The sequence below is a fragment of the Amphiura filiformis genome, chromosome 7, assembly GCF_039555335.1.
Source record: "Amphiura filiformis chromosome 7, Afil_fr2py, whole genome shotgun sequence".
In the NCBI taxonomy this organism is placed as follows: Eukaryota; Metazoa; Echinodermata; class Ophiuroidea; order Amphilepidida; family Amphiuridae; genus Amphiura; species Amphiura filiformis.
Window position 1 is genome coordinate 2,981,066 of NC_092634.1, and position 24,932 is coordinate 3,005,997.

The 24,932-nt window shown below is 37.1% G+C and overlaps 1 protein-coding gene across 1 annotated transcript; it reads right to left on the reverse strand.

Annotated features, from left to right (window-relative positions):
- Positions 1–3,131: 3,131 nt before the first annotated feature.
- On the reverse strand, positions 3,132–12,971 carry LOC140156457 (organic cation transporter protein-like). The gene is made up of 9 exons (XM_072179402.1): positions 12,636–12,971; positions 11,712–11,942; positions 9,485–9,681; positions 8,712–9,116; positions 7,648–7,782; positions 6,571–6,656; positions 5,198–5,318; positions 3,539–3,611; positions 3,132–3,353 (listed from the first exon to the last, which is right to left on the reverse strand). Exons 1-9 carry the CDS (start codon positions 12,969–12,971, stop codon positions 3,132–3,134), a joined length of 1,806 nt encoding a protein of 601 aa, XP_072035503.1.
- Positions 12,972–24,932: the final 11,961 nt, after the last annotated feature.

The following is a 24,932-nucleotide window of genomic DNA, read 5'->3' on the forward strand; positions in this document are numbered from 1 at the left end:
CCCTAGATAGTTGTGTACCATGTATAGTTATAATGGTACCAGTACGCGTCGGGAGGATTTAAACAATAACGAGATCTGGGCGACCAATCACAAGCCAGATTCATTTTTAAAGATGCATTACATCATCACCAATTTTAGTTAGGCCAGAAATTGGCCTAACTCTCAAGGCAAAGTCAGTAGTCCACTTGGGAAGCTAACAAACAGAGGGCGTACGGTGACTGAAAAGATCAGTTGTGAAAATCTATCAATTGTGCACTCATTAATTAAATCAGAGTTTTAAGCTTAAATGTAATAGCCAGAGTAGTGCACAATTGGCAAGTGGACTACGGAGAAGTCTAGGTCAACTTACACGCAACTTGCACAAAACATTACGACGCAGAGATTTCCTCTCTTATGCAATATTATCATCGTATCAATATTTACATTATTTGTTTGATGTCCTCTCGAAACGTTCGGTATTTATACGTAAAATGGATATTTAATATTTAAAAAATCTGTCATATTAATGTAAACAAAGGAATAAACACAACATTTTGAGCTTTATATTTTATATTGGCGCAGTCAGACTTACAATAAGCGGAGTATGAAAGTAACAGATCGCTGGTTCGAGTCCCATTACAGATGAGGAAACAGTTTTTCTTTTCATGATACGTGATGGCATTCTGATTCATTACAATTCTAACAGCAGCAACAATTCTAGTATCCTTTAATTGTAATTTTTCGGGTCTTTTTGAAAAACGCCCTCTAGCGGGCGGGAGCTCCACATATTTCTCGAGGTTGGACCCAAATATTCTTATTCAGCACCGTCGACAGCTCTGTCAATATATTCCATAAGCAGACAATTTTAGGGCTTAGAATGTCATTTTAGCGGCCATTTTAAGAGATCCACATATTTCTCCAGGTTGAACCCAAATATTCTTATTCAGCACCGTCGACAGTTCTGCCAATATATTCCATAAGCAGACAATTTTAGGGCTTAGAATGTCATTTTAGCGGCCATTTTGAGAAACGCCCTCTAGCGGGAGTCCCCACATCTAATTTATTATCTCCCCGAGGTTGGGCCCACAAATTCTTATACAGCACCCTTAAAAGGAACAAACTTCAGTTGATATATCCCATTAGCAGATTATTCTAGAACTTTCGAATATAATTTAATGGTAATATGGCAGCCGTTTTATTCAATACCCTCGAAAGTGCAAACAAAATTCAAAACTTCTCCCTCTCGTTAATCTCACAAACAACCGGGGTTGTATTATATTGACACAGAATCACTATTTCTTCTCAAAAGAACTAATAAATGGAGTTGAATGCGTCATATGATCGTTTGTTTGGGCGCTTTGTGACCACAATGCAACACACATATGTACATGTATACACATATCAACTTGCTAATTATGCTAATTAATCACATTACGCTGAAAATGTTTTTAGTTTAGTTTAGTGTGTTACCTTTATTGTACAAAAACATAAAAAATACAAAAATGTAATTCTCATCCAAATACAATACTTACATGGATGCAGAAAAAGGACTAATATTTGACATCGTATGTAAGTTTTAATAAAATCCATATCCTAAACCAATCTGAACACTCCCTTTAAATGACTATATTCCTTTAATTCTAACATCAGGAACTTTGCTAAAAAGTTAACTTATGAAAGTACTTAAATTGATGACTTTCCATCGTGGCATGTCCGCTTGTTTCCAAGGTCCAACCATTTTCGCACATTCGCAAACCCAATTTGATCATTGCAAATTGTAATATTTCCCTGCATAATTCATATCTCAGCCAATTTTCAACCAAATTTGTGGTTTTACTACTTACATTCTGTCAATTTTGTTCAAGAAATATGAAAGGACAGCCTTGATTATAGATATAATGTAGTAAACCTCATTTTAAATTCGGCTATATATGTTTATTTTTATTTCGCTATTTTTCCGCACATTTTGCAATTTTTCTGGGCAATTTGCAATTTCATTCTACACAAATTGCTTGGCACTGGTTGGTTCAACAAGTCAATTGAAACCTAAACCAGAACACTGTAATCACCACCTCACAAATTGTAACCAATTATACTTTAATGGACAAGATGTTGATCAACAAAATAGACAAGAGATTTATGACCGACATGTTATCATTATATAGCAGGGTGGCTGCGCGCCGGCGTAACCAGAGACCTGACCTTCCGGTGGGGAAGGGGCAAGATTTAAAATATCCCAATTTCTGATCAAAAGTTGTAGTATATTGATGTGCGAGTTGCTTGCCACTAAGCGTTTAACGGATGTGGTCCAGGGGCCCGCCTTTGACCCAGGTGGGGACAAGGGGCAAAGCCCCGGCGAGGGTCCAGGGACGGATCCCCCGGAAGCTCCTGGTTTTTGGCATAATTTTATTAAAAGCTACTAACAAAATCAGTGTTCCATGGGTACAAATTTCACATGAAAGAAGTATAGATTTTCTTCTTCTCTTCTTTCCCCTTTCTCTTCTTCCCTAAGCTTTTCTCTCATTTTCTCTTCTTCCTTCCCCTTTCCTCTTCTTTCCGTTTTCCTTTTATTCTTCTCCTTTCCCCTTTCTCCCCTTCCGCCTTTTTCCCCATCCCTATTTTGTGCTCTTTTTCCCAGTTTCTTGTGTGTTTTTGTCGTGTGTTTGTGTGTTTTTACAATATCATCAGCTAGCTTTGTTATTGGTGTTGCATGTTGCATGATGCTTCATCCCGTGTTCCTCAAAATGGATTTTGAATCCTGCTAACCTTGGTATTTGTGATCATGTTATCCATCATCGAAACACCTGTGATATGGCAAACTACTCCTTGTTTAAAATGTTGGTCCAATCGGAACAATTTGAGATTTTGTCTCTCTCAAAATTTTCATATTTCGTCGTGCTTTTTAAGTAAAAAAACAACCAAATAGTGTACATGTATTTATTTTTTGAAGGGGAAATTCCCCCAGGTCATACTTTTTTTCAAGGTGTTTTTCACTTCTTCCTATATTTAAGAATCGGGTATACATCTTCTGCCTTTCGAGCTCAACCTTCGAGCTCCAGTCTCTTCAATAATTTATGTGCTTTCTTTTTGTTTCTTAAACGTCATCCGTAGTTCGTTTTCGTTAACAGTTCTAAAGTACTTAAGTACCCTTGTCATATAGCATCAGGTTTGGCTTTATCACTACTCTGGCTGTTGAAGCTTTCAAGCCTGTGTCGTTTTGAAGAACAAAGAGAAGAATGTCCTTGTCGTTCGCAGTCCTGGATAGATTCTGGTAGTGGTTTATTACGAGTTTCAGGTAGATATAGACTCAGGATTCCAGCGATCAGTGATAAAATTCCAAAGATATTCAGTGGTAAATACTCACTGAATTTGTTCTGTAATATCATCGAAAACAAAAATGGAAATTAGTTTCATGCACATGCCAGCAAACACATACCGTTTTATGGAAGAGTTTATTGCCAGGTTATATAAAAGGTAAAAAATATTTCAATTTATTTTCCTGCCCTGAAATTGTACATTGATTAGAATTTGCTGATTATACCAATCCTACTACACTTACCAAATGTAGCACAAATGGTGCAATAATGCCACCAATTCGAGCAAAACAGGAGCAAGCACCAATACCAACGTTCCTGAAAAGAAACATTATATTATTAGTACTTAGTCAATGATGAAGGTGACCCCTTAATTACCACATAGATCATGCTCAGCAAGACCAGGGACATGCATTTTCCAACTTCGGTTCAGTGACGTCACCTGCCTATAGTGTGAGTCACATGATTAGGTTGGTCTCAAAGCCGCGGCCGTTTCCAACAAACATCAGCTAACAACATCGGCTGATGACGAGGAAGTTCTCGAAAGCGCTCCCGGTCAACGAACTAAACAAGTAGTGTTGACGTTTAGTTTTTACATTATTCTTAATCTCGAGCGATTGGTTTTGAGCCAATGAAGTAGAGCGCTTTTTGTTGCGTTGGGAAATGCGCGCGACCTCATTGGTCAAATACCAATCGCTCCGATTCGCTCGTCGCTCAGCAACGGAGTATAAATCATACTGCAGTTACTGTCCGTTTTCCTATACACAATACACAGTGCTCTTTCCCATTGACGCGTGACCTCTACAAATAGCCCTACGTTAAAAGTATGGGGATATGACTGGTTAACGTCGCTGTGTGAAAAATAACCGGCCAATATTAAAAGTACTCTTCTAAAGTTCTAGAAAATATAGTTTTTAACATGTCCTAAATTTTAGCTAATTTAGATGTTTGGAAATATTCGTACTTTGGTGTTTTAGTTAATGTTATAGGTAATAGTACATTGCCTAGTTAACGTCGCTGTGTGAAAAATAACCGGCCAATATTAAAAGTACTCTTCTAAAATTCTAGACAATATAGTTTTGTAACATGTCTTAAATTTTTAGCTAATTTAGGTGTTTGGAGAGGGTCGTACTTTTGTGTTTTAGGAAGGATATGTAAACGACAGATAACACCAAAAATATGAAGAAATTATTTCCAAACCGTGTTAAGTCAACAATCATTATGTTGCTCATTTTCAAGAATGCTGGTTTACAAAAAGCACGCCATTGTCTCATTTCGTGAACAATAGTACACATACCATTGTTTCCTTTCGTTTCCTTTATAATCGGTTACCCAACTGAAGCTATAATACAAACTTTATTGCGATATCGCACATGAAAACAGGCACATGTGCACAGCCAGAGAAGATCCGATTTAATCAGTTGAGCTGTTTCAATGAGTGTTATCTTGGTGGAATAGCTTTTAATGGGGTTAAGTCCTGCAAAGGTCGAGATGAATTCTACTGTAGACATGACTGCATCATGTTCAGCTTTAGTTAAACTTCGTGGTCGCTACGTATAAGCTTTTGTTATTTTAGGTTTACTCTGATATGAAAGGGGGATTCTCTGAGAATGCAGAGACAGATGTGCAAACGATTTTTGACATTTGGAATATTATTGTTTATGCAATTAAGACTGAGACAGAATACGCGCACAATATTAAACCCTTATTACGTCTGCCAATGTCCAATACGAGCGGTCGGGCCGCTTTTATGCCGTTATTTATTGCGTTTGTGTTATCGAACAAATGATTTCAGCTATTCTACGTTGGGAGTTGGGGAAATGTCTAGATTTAACTGGATCAAAATGTAGAAGATTGAGAAAAGTGAAAGTGAGGCAGCCAGAATAGTAACTCCTATAAATTACCTTATATATGTTGGAAATAGCTCCGGCGAAAACACATACATAATAGCGATTACTATCGTCAAGGAAAATTTGCCGATTGTTGCCAAAGTCACTTCCAATGCCGAAATGTCTTTCCCGTCACCTAAAAATGTAAAAAAAATATAAAATCTAAATATTATTATTATTATTATTATTATTATAAGTATTATAAGTATCTTGACCCAGGAAAAGATAATTTGACCGTGGTGTGACTCGAACCAGCAACCTTATGATTGTAAGTCCGATCATTTAACCACTGAGTGACTGAGACACTGTGCTAATTTATACCTCGTGTCTTAATCCTAATTCTATACATATAATATGATGATCCTGTAACAGTTGATAATCAAAATTCAACTCGAGATATTTTACGACAATCCACTAAGCTTCTAGTCAAGAGATATTGATGCGTCTATGCACTCCCCTGCGGGGCTCGTGCATTTGACACATCAACATCTCAGTACGCGTGCATTATTTTTTACAATTTCACTCCCAACAAATGATAAGCATTTATTAATCTATAAATAAAAAATTTAAGCATTTATTAATCTATAAATAAAAAATTTAAGTTATAATGGGCGATAATCAGCTGATAATACCTTTGCAAAAAGCGAAACGTACATGGATTGTGTACAATGGACGGGTGCGCACTCCTAGACTCGATCCTCCAGTCCGCCATTAGAGGCCAGAAGGATTCAGGCTAGCGCACTCCGCTTACTACTCGCTGTGCTTTCGGACGCGTTTATTTTTCTTGCGGGTTGATGCATTTTATATTTGCCCGCAAATTCCAATATTTTAGTGACAATTTTATTATCTAAAGGGATTTTTTCTCGTGTATGAAATAGGTTAATAAATGCGTATTACTTGCTGCTGGAGAAATTGAACAAAATAATGCACTTGTACTGAGACGTTGGTGCATTCCATAGTACCCCACTTCCAACTACTACTTGGCTTACACTACTTGGCTTACGGGCTGTGCCTGCAGCGAAGAAAAAGGTACCATTTTTCTTGTGAAGAGACGATGGATTCTTTCACTTTACACATATTTTCCTCATAGTACCTCAAAGTTTATTTCAGAAATTAAAAGTATAATTTACGAAACAGAAAGTCCAAAATGCGTCCTTTGCCCTTTGTTCTATAACTCGAGAAAAATACGTCGCAAAATAGACTAAACTGTATTTTTTCTGAATCGCTTTGACCAGAATACTTGTGTGTGGTTTTGAACAAAATCGGACTAATTTGGAAATTTAATACATGTATGATCTTTTAGGGCCATAAAACCCTCTTTGGAGCATTTTTGCCAATCTGGTATTTCAAGGTCGTCAGCAGATCAGAGCAAGCGGACTATTTCTTACTAGTTTCATCAGGTACACATGCTGTGAGCACACAGAAAACACCGGCAATAGAGATAGACACACTCAAGGTAATTCGACGGCCTATCCTGGAATGGAAAACAAAATAATATCAAAATTAAAACAAAATATCATTGGCTCATTGTATCATAAATTAATCAATTCTAATAAAACAATCACTCGAACTTATTTTGTGCTTTTGATCCCCAAATGATATGACTGATTGCTTCTCCAATAGATGTAAGGAGCATCGAACCCAAGGCATGCCAGCCTGCCAGGTGAAGAAGGTTTGAATTTAGGGGGCTGTAATTTTCTTCGGAAGGGGGGGTTATGAATATAGGCCTACTGGGGGTCATAGAATTTTAGACCAAAAATAGGAGGATTATAATTTTTTACACCATAAATAGGGGGTTATAGAATTATTAAGGGCTGATGACCCAAAATTTTCATGTGCTGCACGCGCATTATTTTACCTTACGATCAGAATATAAGCCAACGCAGAATCTTAAGTTATAAAATTCGAATTTTTTGCGCCTTCTTTAAACTTACGATCAAAATGTCAATGCGCTACGCGCACTTTCTTCACATTCAAGTTTTTTTGCCCGCATCGCGCTTTAGTTCCAGCAATGAATAATTTGTCGTCAGTCTTGTGTAAGCGGAAGGGGTTGGTGTCATAAACATTTTCGACCCGAGATAGAGGCGTCGTAAAAAATTTAGCCCGCGATAGGGGGGTCATAAAAATTGACTCCGATCACCGACGTATTCATGACCCCCTCCCCCAAGAAAATGACACCCCCTTAAACTTACCATTAATTAATTAAACATTTCTTTACACAAGTTCAATTTGCCGTAGAGGTATTGGTAACAGAATTTATTACCATAGCGATGGGTATCATCACTCATCACTTGCGTATGTGTGCAACTTTAGATTGACTACGATACCGCTCTTTTCAAAGACACTAATCCTACAGGCGCGAACTACCAAAATGAAGTGCAATTTCTATAGAATTACGATACAAATTAACACTGTGAGACTTATAATTAAGCCCTGATGACCTTTATCAAGAATATTTAACTTACCACCTCATCATAAAGTAGGCAACAACGTATGCAGGTACTTCGACAAGACAAAGTAGAAACACATTGAAGTAGACATTGCCAGTTAATTCGGCACTGTATAATGATAACCCAAAATATACAGTACCAATGACGAACCTAAGGCAAAGAGAAATCAATATTAACACAAACTGAAATGTTTAAAGCATGAAACGGCGCACAAGTTTTAGAAAAAATTCGCAATTATTGCAGAGCCGGCTATTTCGTGTCACGAAGTAGTCTTCGACACATATCGTCTCAGCTCACATACGAAGAACACAGACTTGGTTTGATACTGTGCAAGGGCTGCTCATACACAAATTTCAGTTGATATCAACCTTGGGTGCAACCGGGTATGTAACTATGGGTTTTTTCGGTGCATAGTGAGTGACAAGGGTTTACATAGACTTTTCTCCGGAAACTCTCTGATTATAAGCACTACGAGTGAGTGTAGATCTGTCACGCTGCAATGAGCCCGTAACAATAGTAGGTATGAAACGCACGCTGCAATGAGCCCGTAACAATAGTAGGTATGAAACACACACTGCAATGATCCCGTAGCAATAGCAGGTATGAAACGCCTCAAACTGACGAATATCCCTATACTTTGATCAGCTCGCAATCGGATCCCGGATTAACATAAAAATATTTCATTTTGAGAATTTTCTAGCGACATCTCGCCAGAAGTATCACGAATTATTAAGTCCTATACTTTGTTTACTTTGTTTAACACACACAATATAGACCAGACAGGTCAACTAATGTCACTCTTAACGTGGGTCTACTTTTCGGCGTAGTGGTAAAAGCCTAACATTTCTTGCCTATTACGAGCTGATCAAACTATAAATGTGTCACTTTTGAAACGCTCTCTTTTTCCATTCCATTGACGAAATAAGGTCGCATCTTACTGAGTAATGACGAGGCATTAAAATAGAGAGGACAAAATATCCCTCTATTGTTTACTTTATTAATAAGTTATGTTTAGTGTCTTTAAGATATTGCTTTTTTTAAGTGTGCGGATGATAAACGGATTGAGTGTACTCACTTACCAACAGTAACCCATGATTAAAAAGTTTACTAACAACACCCTGGATTTAAAAATATCCAATAGACTATGTTTCTCTATTGATTGTGCTGATGAAGCCGGTGGTATAAACTTCTGATGAGCTATCTTTGTTGATGATTGGTGACCGCTTAAACCGTGATGTCCATGTCTACTCGGACCGAGCTGTTTGCGTGGAGCAGGCACTGGCTTGTAGATTGCATCTTTGTCAGGTTGTTGTTGTGGAGTTCTAAGTGGCACAACTTCTTCACTTAGTTCTTGCGGACGTGATGTAAGGAATGAAGAAGTGGGAACAGGAATATTATTGAAATCAGCTATTTTAGTGAGGATTTTGTCGGCTTCTTCTACACGACCACGTGAAACAAGCCATCGTGCTGACTCTGGAATGAACCTAAAAAAAAGACAAAATTTAACAGTACATTTAGTTTAACAGTGTATGATTATATTATTAATTAGCCAGTATATCATGTATGAACTTACGTGGCAAAAGATTCATATAACACACATGAATTTCAAATTTCATAGCGGAAAGTGTTACGCGATTATCTTGTATTACATATGGACCTCGTACATTTGGAGATATCAGCTATCTGCTACTGACCAGAGTACCTCACAAGTAAGGACGAAATAAGTAATTAAGAAGAGACACCCAGCAGCACCCCCATCCCTCATACTCACAACCCCATTCACACACATCTCCAACCCCCACCCCACACACATGACACACCCCAATCTACTTCTCACCCATTTCTAACTTACCACCATGCTGGTAGCATGAGTAAACAAATCAATGAAACCAGCAATTCATAATGACGCCAGTTGGGCAGTCCATAAGCTATGGGACTCACTATTATATCACCTATACCCCGGAAAATGGCACAAATGGAACCAGCGAAGGTTCGTTTCTCGGGAGCAAACATTTCCATAATCATTACTATTCCACAATTCATAAGCCCCTGCAGTGAAAACGGAAAACGGAAATAAAAAAATTGTTAAAATCATTATGTAACATTATAATGTCTTAAGAAACGTCTAACTTTATTTTTAACTTTAAATAATAACGTGCAAGTTATAAGACTAGAAGTTCCCGCTCTTCTGGCTGGTAACATATTTTAGTTACCATGGTTACCGTAAGAGTAATTCAAATGTAGAGATTAAATTTGTATTCGCGCAAACTGATATTTTAAAATCAACAGCCCGAAAAAATTAATGTATAACACCAGGGCCTTAGCAAGGGTGGCAACGCACCCCAACCCTTCCCCACCACTCCCACACCCCTAAGCGACAAAAAAAGGTCCCCTTGTCAGGGGAAATGTTAATATGTACACAAGAAGGTTCAACTTACAACGATAAAGAAACAGTAAACAAAGAGTCAATTTTTCTTGCTAAACCATTCATTCACATTAGCCCAATTTTCGAGGGATTAAATCCATTTTTGGAGACCACTGTAGACTTTCGTAATATATAAAAATTATATCCTTTGCGTACAGGAATATTGCACAGATGATGACAATGTCCAAAACGTTGCTGCGTTCACCACTCACTCTCTTTCTGCAGGAACATGCATTAATCCACTCGGTTCCAATATTGGCTGATGTGTTGTTTCATAACTCAGACTTCAGCAAGCTGACAGTAAATAAAACAAATTCCCTTTTGGGGGGAAAATGGACTATTCCAGTTGAAATCAACATTACCCCTGTGGAAGATTTTGGAAATATTTTCAATAGAGGGAGTATTATGGCTTTACCTATATCTTCCACAAATGGAGTGAGTATTTCAAATGGAAGTTACCCAAATGTCTATTCTATTTGAAACACATATTCCCTCTGTGGATGACTTTAGCTAAATCTTCCACAGGGGTAGTGTGGATTTTAAATGGAATAGCCTAAATGCGCACTTTTGGCGTAGCCTACTCCACATCTCCTCCGTTATTACTTGATTAATCTCACAAAGTATTGACTTTGCATTATAGGACTGGTTCGCAAGTACATTTCTGTGAAGACACATATGTGATGCGATCAAGCAAAATCAGTCGGAACTCGGAAATATTGATTTTGAGATATAGCCAAATAAAGGAAATATTTCCTTTTGTTTCTTCTTGTTTTGGAAACTCTATTGCTCATATCTTTGGAACTGGTTGTTCAATTTCAATGGGGTTTTCTGCAAAATCCAGCTTTGTAAATGTTTTTACTATCCTGTAAGAAACTGAAAATTTATTATTGCCGAGTTCCGACTGATTTTGCTTGATCGCATCACATATACAAATATCACATTAAACAATCTACCCCGAACTCATGCTTATACACTACAAAAATAGTAACAACAAACTGGAAGCCCTTCTAGTAATAGCTCATTCTCTTACCTTCCTATTTAGCAAAAGTTTTTTATATGATGGTGCAATGCAATCATCACAGTACTGAACATTTTCCTCAGGACTGTTGTTGATAAATAAATGAAGAGATTTCATACTTCTAGTCCAATGAAACAGTACTCACTGTGGACGTTTCGAAGTCTTGCAGACTTCTTTCTCAACACTGATGTTGTTGTGATGATCTTCTGTTTACCGCTGATGATACAGGTTGCCTAGACAACATCATGAACAGGGACGAGGGGCAATACAATCTTACTCACGCATTTGACGATCTTCTTGGAAAACCAACTGCCAACCGCGTTGCTAAGCAACCTGTATCATCAGCGGTAAACAGAAGATCATCACAACAACATCAGTGTTGAGAAAGAAGTCTGCTAGACTTCGAAACATCCACAGTGAGTTCTGATTTATTGGACTAGAAGTATGAAATCTCTTCATTTATTAATCATCACAGTAGGCCTATATTTAAAAATTGACTGAATTTGTTATTGTAAATCGACTTGAATTTTAAACGTAAATAAAGCAAATAATCAAATTCAATTGCTCAGGAGACATCACACTCCCGATCACACTTGGATCAAAAATATAATTACAAAGTGTTATTCAAAGAAATACCTGTTCAAAAAATCCGAGTAAAAACCAAAAGATTACGAATACGTAATAATTCCACGCTAACGCCATGCCCAAACCGCTCAAAGCTTCGCCGATCAGTGATATGAACATGATAGGTTTTCTGCCGTAGATATCCGCTAATTGTCCTGATGTAACAGACCCGACGAGAATCCCAGTCATGAAAAGAGACACCGATACTTTAGCTAAGATAGCATCATCACACACTAAGTCAAACTGTAATGTATAAAAGAAATAAAACTTTTATTACGTACTGAATTATACCAACATGTTGCCTCATGGCGCGGCGCGCATCATGTCAGTAGACTGCTGCCTTCATTCGCACCCCATTGTCACACTTTAGCACGCTTCGTATTTGATATCAGAAAGACATTTTCCTGATATTCAAAATGCAATTCGATATGTCTGATGTGATCCCAGGTCCCACAAACAATACGTGAAAACGTCGCCATCCGAGCCCTTTAAAATGTTTGTAACTACTTCAGATAAGCAATCTACACCACCATAATTTGAGGGTGTAGTGCATGCAACAAAGCAGGCCTATCTGCAATAGCTGCCATGTGTCATATGCGCCTACAATATTAATGCAGAAATGTCACATTGTCTATCATTGTCTATATATACGTACCGTAAAACCCCGTCTACAAGCATATTATAGTGTGCTTCTGATGAAAGCTACATTAATCCAGTCGCCATTATGGAGTTTGAGCAAATAAATTACGGATCCAAGCATATACAAACAAGTATTATTTTAAGACCGATCTATTGTATTGGTATATTAACGCTTGCTTCGAATTAATTAAGCTTCTATAAAAAACATTATAATGCTTGTAGACGGGGTTTTACGGTATAATATATGGCAGTTATTGCAGATATGCCTTTCTGGCACCAAACCATCGATATACTTACATCAGTGACGACACTCTGCTCACCATGAACTGTCTCAAAATCCCAACCAAACTGACATCTGGTAACATTCTCTGTCACTTCACCATCTTGCACCACGTACATATGGCAACTGTCGTACATTTCTGTCCCTTGATCTAGAAACACTGGGACAGTTTCGTTGACGAAAAATCCTTCAGGTGGTGTGCAGTAATATGGCTTAGGTGTGTATGAAACAAACACCATGCCTATTAGTTGTAATCTTGTGAATATAGAAGCTATTATGTTGAGTATCAAATAGAGCAGGATTTGATAGCGACCAAAGTTCCCTAGATAACGTAATGCTTGGTCGAACTCCATTCTTACTGTTGTCGCATAAGTTCATTGGCATTCTAATGGATAAATCCCAAATAAAAGAAATGAACAAACAAATGAAGAAATATGAATAACTATAGCATAACAATACCTTATTTGCTTGCTATTAAAACAGAAGGATCCTTCACCAAATGGCGACTTTGGTATCAGAGGATATTCGACAGTTGAAAGATGTTTTGTTTGGATTTTGTAAATCAAAAGCTGTAAATAGTGAGTTAGGGATAAATTCATAATTCGACCGCCGGTTCCGGGCGGTTCCGTCCGGTTGGAGTCGGTTTCTATTGTTCTAAACAATGGAACGCGATTCAACCGCCGGTAACCGCCAGTCAACCGGCGATCGAGTTTTGATTTCACACCTTAACGCATATTGAGACCTTCGAAATCGCATATTGTGCTTTTATACGGTTTGAAACCGACGTGCAGTTGTACTGGGTTGCGGAATTGTACATAAATCGGATCGCTACGTATACTTCTGCAATGACCCCTGAGATAGTGCTGGATTATGGATGCGTCATACCAGTAGCAAGAACAGTACTGGAAGAATATGGCAGAATACAAGTTCTTGAACCTGACATCATGAAAAAATCATCAGGTACCTCATGAATGTGCGCCAAAATTCCACCCAATTTGGAAAACATTTCTCGCCCAAAATTGATTGCCCCTCCTTCTTATTTTCTTTTTTTTTCCTCAACGCCCACTTTTTGCCCAGGGGCAGATCATTATTGCACAGCCCCTTACCTCGGCTATGATTTTCAATACACAGCTTGTTACCGCGAGATAAACTTATATTCCTCCTGCCTGGAATCTTACCAATGTCCGTCTGTGATTAAACTTTGGTTGATTGAAACAGCCGAGTTGCGATGTCGATAAAGCTGATAATATTACTGCCAAAAAGTTTAGCCTGATTCTATGACCTTCGTAACTGAGGTTGAAGGTACACTTAAGTACCGGTATATTGAAGATACTGGTCATAACGTCCAAAAAGAGCATAACAAAAACATTACATGTGCTTGTAAAAGCTACATGTTAATAACGGTGCACTATTTCAAGCATTATTTTTGGACTATGAACTATACTCAGTTGCACAGGGACGCAACACGGTAGATTTGATAATAATTATTACGATATAATCATATAATTGCATTGTTTGTGTGCTGAAAGTTTGCTCGGCGGGTTAGTTCATGTCAAACAGACCCTTGGCTACAGGCCTGCTTGACTATGTAATCTGGCTAACCTGGCATAGTGATTCTTTGTAAAGTACACACGCAGGTTTGTATGTACAAGTTCAAGTTCATTTTCACCAGCAGTACACCTATTGAAAGTCATTATTGAACTGATACAAAATCAGTCACCCCCTTGACAAAAAGTCCACTTGTAAGAGGGAAATGAAAAAATATACTCAAGAACTATAAAGAAAATTATCAAAGAGACCACTTTTTCAATTTAAACCCGGGGTTAAACCGTTCAAAATTGTGAGGGTTTCAGTTTTTCCATGTAAGCGAATTTATTGAGGAAAAAGGTCCACATTTTGGGAATTCCCCACCCTCCCCCAGCAATTTTTTTTATATTATAGGCCTATAAGAAAGGGAACAAGCTAGTCCCTGTGAAAACATTTTATAGGGACGGTTTATAGTCCATGTGAAAACATTTTATAGGGACGGTATATAGTCCATGTGAAAACATTTTATTCGGACGCTATATAGCCACTGTAAAAACATTTTATAGGGACGGTTTATAGTCCCTGTTATAGCGACTGTTTATAGTCCCTGTGAAAACATTTTATAGGGACGGTATCTAGTCCCTGTGAAAACATTTTATAGGGACGGTATATAGTATAGTCCGTGTGAAAACATTTTATAGGGACGGTTTATAGTCCCAGTGAAAACATTTGATAGGGACGGTTTATAGTCCCAGTGAAAACATTTGATAGGGACGGTTTATAGTCCCTGTGAAAACATTTTATAGGGACGGTTTATAGTCCCTATGAAAACATTTGATAGGGACGGTATATAGTCACTATGAAAACATTTTATAGGGACGGTTTATAATCCCTGTGAAAACATTTTATAGGGACGGTATATAGTCACTGTGAAAACATTTTATAGGGACGGTTTATAGTCCATGTGAAAACATTTTATAGGAACGGTTTATAGTCCCTGTTATAGCAACGGTTTATAGTTCTGTGAAAACATTTTATAGGGACGGTATATAGTCCCTGTGAAAACAATTTATAGGGACGGTATATAGTCTCTGTGAAAACATTTGATAGGGACGCTTTATAGTCCCTGTGAAACCATTTGATAGGGACGGTTTATAGTCCGTGTGAAAACATTTTATATGGATGGTTTATAATCCCAGTGAAAACATTTTATATGGACGGTTAATAGTCCCAGTGAAAACATTTGATAGGGACGGTTTATAGTCCCTGTGAAAATATTTGATAAGGACGGTTTATAGTCCGTGTGAAAACATTTGATAGGGACGGTTTATAGTCCATGTGAAAACATTTTATATGGACCGTTTATAGTCCGTGTGAAAACATATTATAGGGACGGTTTATAGTCCCTGTGAAAATATTTTATATGGACGGTTTATAGTCCCAGTGAAAACATTTGATAGGGACGGTTTATAGTCCGTGTAAAAACATTTTATAGGGACGGTTTATAGTCCCAGTGAAAACATTTGATAGGGACGGTTTATAGTCCCTGTGAAAACATTTTATAGGGACGGTTTATAGTCCGTGTGAAAACATTTATAGGGACGGTTTATAGTCCCAGTGAAAACATTTGATAGGGACGGTTTATAGTCCGTGTGAAAACATTTTATAAGGACGGTTTATAGTCCATGTGAAAACATTTTATATGGACGGTTTATAGTCCAAGTGAAAATATTTGATAGGGACGGTTTATAGTCCTTGTGAAAACATTTTGTAGGGACGGTTTATAGTCCCTGTGAAAACATTTTATAGGGACTGTTTATAGTCCCTGTGAAAACATTTTGTAGGGACGGTTTATAGTCCCTGTGAAAACATTTTATATGGACTGTTTATAGTCCCTGTGAAAACATTTTGTAGGGACGGTTTATATAATAGACCTCTGCTATTTGTCAGTATGCGGAATCACAATGATATGATATCATGAACTTGGTGGTTTGACATTTATTAAAATGCATTCAATAATCACCACATAGAAAGGACCAATGTTTTTGAAATTTCATGTAACAAACTGCCAAATTTGGTATAGCGTCTTAAACATCGGGAAAATCTCCTCAAGTAGATTGAAAACAAATTACCATGGAAACAACGCTTTATTGAAAAAAAGAAAAAAATACAATTGTTGCTTATAATATAGGTGATATAAAATGCATAATTAAGAAAAGTACACAAGAAATCATTGCACTAGTTAAATTGGGCTATTCCAGTGAAATCCATACACCCCTATGGAAGACATTACCTTCCATAGGAGGTGTATGGATTTCAACTGAAAACAGGCCATTTTTTGAAATTTCAAGGAGCAATAATTATTGCCAAGCAAATGTTCATGACTGTAGGTCAAATACTTGTAACATAATAATATGAAACGGTCGACGCAGATTAAATTTCGAAATTTGCCAATCAATGTGAATGTGATATCATGACTTTATATGTTGTACATCAAATTTGACATTAAAGCCATATTATAACATTTTCATTCAAAATAGATTAGCATTTCTTTGCCATAAAATGTTAGGTTTTATTGTCAGATATATCCCCTTTTAGTTTTGAGCCGAACAACCACGGCAAAGCAAAGAAAATTGGAATTTACTACCAGCGCATAATCGCCAATACGTACCACTCCTTCGGTCATGTTATGGTACGACCCTTTGTTGTGTAGATCACCGTCCCACACGCCGTGTACGTACTGTGTGTTATGAACATCGTGTATGCGTTCGACTAATAATTCCATCGTAATAACAAAACGCCAGTTCCGGCGTTTTATTCAATATCTCGGATTTTGACAAAACTACACCACCTAGAGTCTTGATTTTTGCAGGGTGTATTGGTTTAATAAAGTACAATATACTCGTGTAAAAAAATGAATTTTAAAAAATCAGTGAGGGCGTCCTCCTCAGCAAATGTTATAATATGGCTTTAATACAATCTCAATTAATGGATTTCAACCGGAATAGTCCATTATTATTTTGGTGAATCAGGAAAACATGACTTGTTTACCAATCAATCAGTGCAAATGGCTTGGATTCAATGGTCTCACAAATCAACTCATTAGTTGATCAAATGTTCTTCATAACTGTGCACAATTTGCAATATTTCCAGGCCATTTCCAGCATTTCTCTCTGAAATTTCACACAATTGTGTTCATATAATTAGCTTTATTAGCTTTATTGCTGTGTTTGTTTGGTTGTGCGAGACAATGAATCAAATTATCCATGCAGAAAGCTTCAATTCAATCAATCTATCAATCAATCTTTTATTTTTCATATTTTTTACACTTTCAACGTCTATAATAAAAAACAATTAACAAAGAACCCATCTTAAGGTTACACGAAGAAACGTATAAAAAACGTATAAAAGACGTATAAAGTTGTTCTCTAAAACAGAGTTTTCTCAGTAATCAAATATCGCAGCAAGTGAAATGTTAGTGCATTGGATGTAGCTTAACATTTTGCTTGTGTGTTTATACAAAAGTTTAGAATAAATTTGAAAATCCTTCGTTTAAAGCCGTTTTACGCACCATGTTCACAAGATCAAAAACGCGTTCCATGACGTTTTTTTCAAATGTGCGCCCCGTATAAAGCCACGCCGAGTGATTGTTTTCCTCTTTTTTGTATTGTACTACAAATCGATTAAAGAAATAATGTTGCCATGGGGAAGAACCAAATACAGTACCGATTAAATTTTAAAAGCCCATTTTTGGGGAACATTTTCGAGAATCTTGCCTGAGAAACAACTGTTTTGTGAAATTATCGATATCTTGATTACGGGACGTTAATTTAGACATCATACCTACATTATTTCTCAACATTCTGCCAATTGCTATCCCATTTGATTTTCACTCCAAATTGAAGCTAGTATTGCAAAAAACGAGGTTTTTCCTCCATCAGTTCGTTCAAAATTTCAGCGCCGACATGTGTGTTTATTCTAAGAGCCATTATGCGGACGCGATTGTAATCAAGTAATTGCATCCAATTATAGTTATATATCCCCTTCGAGAATGAGCAATTCCGTAAGCTGATGTATGGCCGAGTGGATAGAGCGTTGGACTGGGAATCTGTTATGAACACTTTTTGTGGGTTCGAGTCCCCGTGTGGCTGAATTTTCTTTTTTATTCTCTTTTCTCATTTTTACTTCATTTCTTTCCTCTTTTCTTTCTCCTTTTCTTTCTCCTTTTCTTTTTTCATTTCTTTTTTTCTTTCTTTCTTTTTCGTTCTTTTCTTTCTCTCTTTTCTCTCTTTCTTTCTCTTTTTCACTATTTCTTTATTCTTCAGGGGAATAGCAGCATTGATTCATTTCATCAAAGATATCAAGGCTATAAATTCAAAATCAACACATTTTCCAGGGCGTAGCTTGACGAAGTGCCCCCAATCAATTTTCAAATTTATAAAATCCTTATGAAAATTGCCGAAAACGGCTTGTGCCCCCCCGGCATCCGACCCGGCATGCCGCCTCTCATGACACCCCCCCCCCCCCCGACTCACGTGCTCCGGGCACGAGCTAAGCCAAGTTTCATAGCCTTTTCATGTCTTGACCGTGGATCGATATTCTATTGTAAGTAGGCCTACGTCCCGGTAGCGGATTATTTTACCGTAGTTCACATTTGAATAGGGAGCCTGTTTAGGCAATTATATACCTATTAATATTGATCGGAGATTATACCGTATTCACTAGTAATAGTATATCGTGTGTTTGCGCTTTATTCCGTAATCAATAAGTATGTTAAACAGACGCATTTCTTGCAGAGCTACTCGTAGCACAGTGGTAAAGCGTCTGACTATGCATACATAGGTTGTTGGTTCGAACCCCGATCAATCCTTTGGTAGAATTTTAAATCTAATGTATTTAATTTCTTTTTGTTAAGTAAGAAGAAATTAATCGCAATGTGGTGGAACCTAGCCTATAATACATGTAACACTATACATGTACATTATGCATTATAAGTTTCTCCTATTCAAATGTTAACTACGGAAAAAATATTGCGTCCCGGTACGCTTGTTCATTTTCTGCATGGCTGTTTCTGTTATGAACTTACGCCCCTCTGAAATCCAGTGCATTAAAAACTCTCGGCTAACCTTAAGATATAATAATACAAATTAAAGCAAACAAATAATTAAGCAGTGTATGTTTGATACTAAAGTATGGTGAATAGTATGGAGTCGGCAAAAACAAGAAATTATGCGATTATGAGAGGTATTAATACGATTTTATATACATTATCATGCAATTTTTAAATTCAATTACCTAGCTAATTCTTTAATTTCACTTGGCAAACTATTCTATAGCCTAGGACCAAGTGTTAGAACATCAGTCATGATATCAGTACGATAATTCTCTTTCTTTCTGGTATTAATGTGAATAGACTTCATGGTTATGAACAATTGTCAAATCATCCTGGTAATAAACACATATGATATTTGTACATAAATATACCCAGTTCTTTATTAAATATTTGGCATATATTCAGTAAATTGTCCTTTTCGAAAGCTTTCGATCAGTGGTTTGGTATGTTGGTGTGGCAAAGATACGAACTATTGTGATAATTCAAACTGCTCTTTTTTGCAGCTTATAGTTATTAGCACAACCCTATAATACTATACCATAAGTGAAATATCGTTAGTGTACAATATAACTGGTACAGGCTTGGTTTAGGAAAAATAGTTTTGTTTGTTTAAGACACCAATATTCCTAGAACAAGTCTTACAAATGTTGTTAATATGTGACCTCAAAGTACGGTTGTCATCAAGTGTAATTCCCAGAAATTTGACATCATACACACGTGAAAGTTTGTATCCGTCGAAAAATACATTGTGAACTTCAGTTATAGTTTTTGTTTGATGAGATGTTCCAATAAACATAAGATTTGTTTTAAATTCATTTAATCGCAGACCTGCTGTCAGTATTATAATCTATTAGACATTGCAAATCGGTAAATTTCGGACAAAATCATCAAAAAACTGTCGAATTAGTCTAGACTGTGGTATACCACGTTTGAGACTAATTCAACAGTTTTTTGATGATATCTTCGGAAATACACTGATTTGAAACTCCAAATGTCAATATTTTAATGAGAAAAATTGGATCTCTTATTTGATATCAATTTATTACATGATCAAGATGATTATTCTTAATAACAACACTGCAGACGACCAGTATCACGCTGTATATATGTCAGTAATTCCATAAGGAATTAGTCACATTTACAAGGAACATTTACGCGTTCTTCTTGCATGAATGCTTGAAAGGGACGACATTTTATGTTATACGTAAGTTTTATAGAATTCGATTGTCCAAATATATCAGGTCACCTTCCTTTAACATCTTAATATTTGATTAACTCTCTATGATCCCCTGATTGGTCTGAGAGGAATATCTTCTTGCTGATTCTTTCGTTTGCTACAAAACTTGCTGCATGAAATAAAAGAAGCCAAAGTATACAAGAAAGGATTAATAGCAGAATTGAATGGTAAAACAAATATTGCTATCCAGACATAGGCAATTGGGTTGACCTCTACTGCCCCAGCTTGGACTAGGATGGACAATATGCCTATTGGAACCCAGCAACAAAGATCTGTAAAGACTAAGAAATAGACTTTCATAGCCATTCTGAGTTCCTCTTTTAAATTGGCAGAACGACCAGCTCTCCTAGCTGTCTCCCTGGCAGAGATCAAAATAGCCACATAACAATAACCTACAACAAAAAAGCATGCCAGATTAAGGACTGTGAATATGGCAATTGAGAAATACATAGCTACCTTGCCCCCTGTACGTACAACAGAGGAGTATGTTATTGTGAAGTCCCCAGCCCCAGCATAATATCTATATTGATGTATCAATGTTTTATTTGTAGTATAATAAATTGTTCTTGAAATGGGTAAACCCACACAAATTTCTGATACTGCATAGATATCAGGATTGCCTTGTGACAATGCCAATGTTGCTATGCTTATACCTAATGCTACAAACCACAGCAGGGCAACCATAACACGGGAAAGTTTAGTGCTTATTTGATACCTGAATGTGTACTTCACCCCTAGAAACCTATCAATGGTGATCAGTGTTATAAAGAAAGCCGATGCCTCACTAGATAATACAGACAATGCACCAGCTATTCTACACAACATACTAGATCTCCATGATTCAGAAAATGATGGGAAATAATGTGTGTAATACATGTCTGCTGAAACTAAAATGATCAGATATATACCCATACAGAAATCAGATATTGACAGATTTGTGATCAGCAAGGATTGGACCTTATTACTTTGCTGTTTATGCCTGTATTTAACGTAACAAGCCAAACTATTTCCAAGTATTATAGCAAGAGCACATACCAACCATACAGCTATTCGAACGCCAAAATATGGCAACAAACGTCTGCATGTAAAGAATGGGGATGGAGCTTTGTTACATATGCACTTAGCTGATGTAAAACAACAGATTGAAGGGTCACTTACAATTAAATCTACAGATTCATTCAACCCTACAAAAGCATTTGGCTCAATCCACAAAAGTGGATTGTCAAGCAAGTCAACTCTTTTCAAATATAAACAATGAAAAAACAGCTTGGCAGGAATGCTAGTCAATTTGTTTCCCGATAGGTCCAGCTGTCGCAACTGGCTCTGGTTGTGAAATATATCTTGTGGAAGGAGCTGCAATCGATTGTGATCAATATCAAGAAATCTGAGTTCAGTTTGATTTTGAAATGTGCCAGAATGTAACATGGAAAGGTCATTGTGTGACAATGTCAAGCGTAATATATCGACAACTTGTTCGTGATATAATAATCGTAATTGACTGAATAATTTACTGAAAGTGCCAGGCTTTATCTCAGAAAGATGATTGTTGGAAAGATCTAACATCAACAAGTTTGTCAACTCACTGAATGCACCAGGTGTAATTTCAGTAAGATTGTTGGTTGAAAGGAGTAACCATTCCAAGCTTGTCAATCCACTGAATACACCGGGTGTAATCTTACTAAGAGTATTGCTTGAAAGGTGTAAATATAGCAAGCCTGTCAACTCACTGACTACACCAGGTGTAATCTCACTAAGATCATTGCTTGACAGGTTTAACCGATACAAGCTTGTCAACTCGCTGAATAAACCAGGTGCAATTTCAGTAAGAGTATTGCTTGAAAGGTATAACGCACCCAAGTTTGTCAACTCACTGAATGCACCAGGTGTAATATCAGTAAGGTTATTGCTTGAAAGGTCTAACGCCCACAAGCTCGTCAACTCACTGAATACACCAGGTGTAATATCAGTAAGAGTATTGCTTGAAAGGTATAACGCACCCAAGTTTGTCAACTCACTGAATGCACCAGGTGTAATATCAGTAAGGTTATTGCTTGAAAGGTTTAACCGATACAAGCTTGTCAACTCGCTGAATAAACCAGGTGCAATTTCATTAAGAGTATTGCTTGAAAGGTCTAACGCCCACAAGCTCGTCAACTCACTGAATACACCAGGTGTAATATCAGTAAGATTATTGCTTGAAAGGTATAACTCTATCAAGTTTGTCAACTCACTGAATGCACCAGGTGTAATCTCGCTAAGATTATTGTCTGAAAGATATAACCATCCCAAGCTTGTCAAGCCACTGAATACACCAGGTGTAATTTCAGTAAGATTATTATCTTGTAGGAATAGGAACCTCAGAATGGTTAACCCATCAAAAGCTCCTTGCTGAATGTACTGGAGGCTGATATTGTTTAGATGTAATAAGCATTAAAATGAGTACAAACACGCCTGGTATTAGTTCTTGAGATAGCTCTTGATATTATGAAAATAATCACAGAACTAGGGACTTGTTATGTTGGAGCCTATGGCCAGCAGGCAGAGCATATTAATATTACCTCTCATGCACAACACTTTTACTGTGACACAAATAATTTAATGTAACAACAAAAGTTTTAGCACTTTGTAATGCACCAGTAGATCGGGAGGTGATTAAATTAAGGACGGAAAACAAAAGAGTAACACGCTTAGAACGTTACAAAAAAGTTATGTAAAATAACAAAAAACAGCTTATTTTCTGTTCACTGGAAATGCCCACCAGGTATGGGATTGCTTAAATTTTACAATATATGCAAAACAACTTAAAAAATACACAAAAATCGTAAAAGATACATGTACATAATATGTAAAATCACAAAATAAAAATGAAGAGTTCAAAGTTGAAGAGTTCAGAGTTTAAGTCCAGTTTTCATCGAACGAGGGAGCTTTAGGCTTGATGAAGACAGGCGGAGATGTACTGGATTTAATATCATGTGGCAAACTGTTTAAGATATGAGCTCTTGGTGACACAAATGAGCATACACTCCATGAAATGAGCGTGTGCAGTCATTAGATTTATATCAAAATCCAAAATTCAAACTGTTTGAAAACAAATTACTTCTCCTATGTAACGATTCTACTCCACTCACAATGAATGGTCAAATGTGAAACACTGGTGTGGCAATCAGTGCATAAATTTGTCAAGTATTGTCAAACTCGAGCTTCTATGGTCAAATGCGAAATACCAGTGTGGCAGTGAGCTCATAAATTTGTCAAGTATTGTCAAAGTCGATCTTCTGTACTCATCTACACAATGTCTTTGCTCCTATTGTAGTTTGCAATAACGCTTGAATATGAAACGCAGGCATTCAGTAGATAACAACATCCAAGGTCTAAAATTTTTTTTAAATATTATCTCGCGTACATAAAGACACAGTAGCATGTAGTAACATTACTATATATTTCGTGCAAATATTTTGTATATTACCTCTCCTACACTGGTCCTCTTGAAATACTGGTTGAATTCAAAAGACAAAGTAGATCACATCCAAAATCTTACTTCATTTACCGTGTCTATACAACATTACTGCTCCTCTTGTACTAATGATTGAATATGAATGGGCGTGGTCGTCAGTATAACTTTTATGGTACATAACATAACAACAGTGGTTCTTTCGAGGTAACTGTTGAATAAGAAACATGTATGTGGCAATCAGGAGATAACAACATCCAAAATTCAGAAGTATTTTTTATATTACTTCTCCTACCTAACAGCACTGCTCATCTCACAATAATGGTTGAATGTGAAACACTGGTATGGCAGTCAGTACAGATTTTGGCCAAAGTAGAAGCAAAGTCTCAGTGCAAATCAGATGAAATACAACTGATCATGGGATATTTGAATGCAAAGGTGGGGCAAGGACAAGATGGCAAAACAGTAGGCGAGTTTGGACTTGGAGAAAGAAATGAGCGTGGTGATAGATGGGTGCAGTGGTGTAAAGCAAACAACATGGTAATCACAAACACTTGGTTTAAGGAGCACCCCAGAAGAATATATACATGGAAGAGCCCTGGGGATCGCACAAGGAACCAGATAGATTTCATAACCATCAATGATAGATTTAGAAGAGCAGTGAAACATGCGAAGACATATCCAGGGGCAGACTGCGGAAGTGATCATATTCCAGTAGTATGCACACTTCGTTGTAAGCTGAGAAAGTTGAAGATCACGAAGATCACGAAGAAGGTAGATTTTGAACAGCTGAAGAAACCAGAGATCCGAATGGAGTATTCCATCAAAGAGGAGAACAGGTTTGAGCAACTTACAGACGAAGGAGAAGAGAATCTGATGACATGGGAATCAATGAGGGATATCTTGGTTGAAACAGCAGGGGAATGCCTGCCAAAGAAGAAGAGAGAAAGTAAAAGCAAGTGGATGACAGAAGAAATTCTATCAAT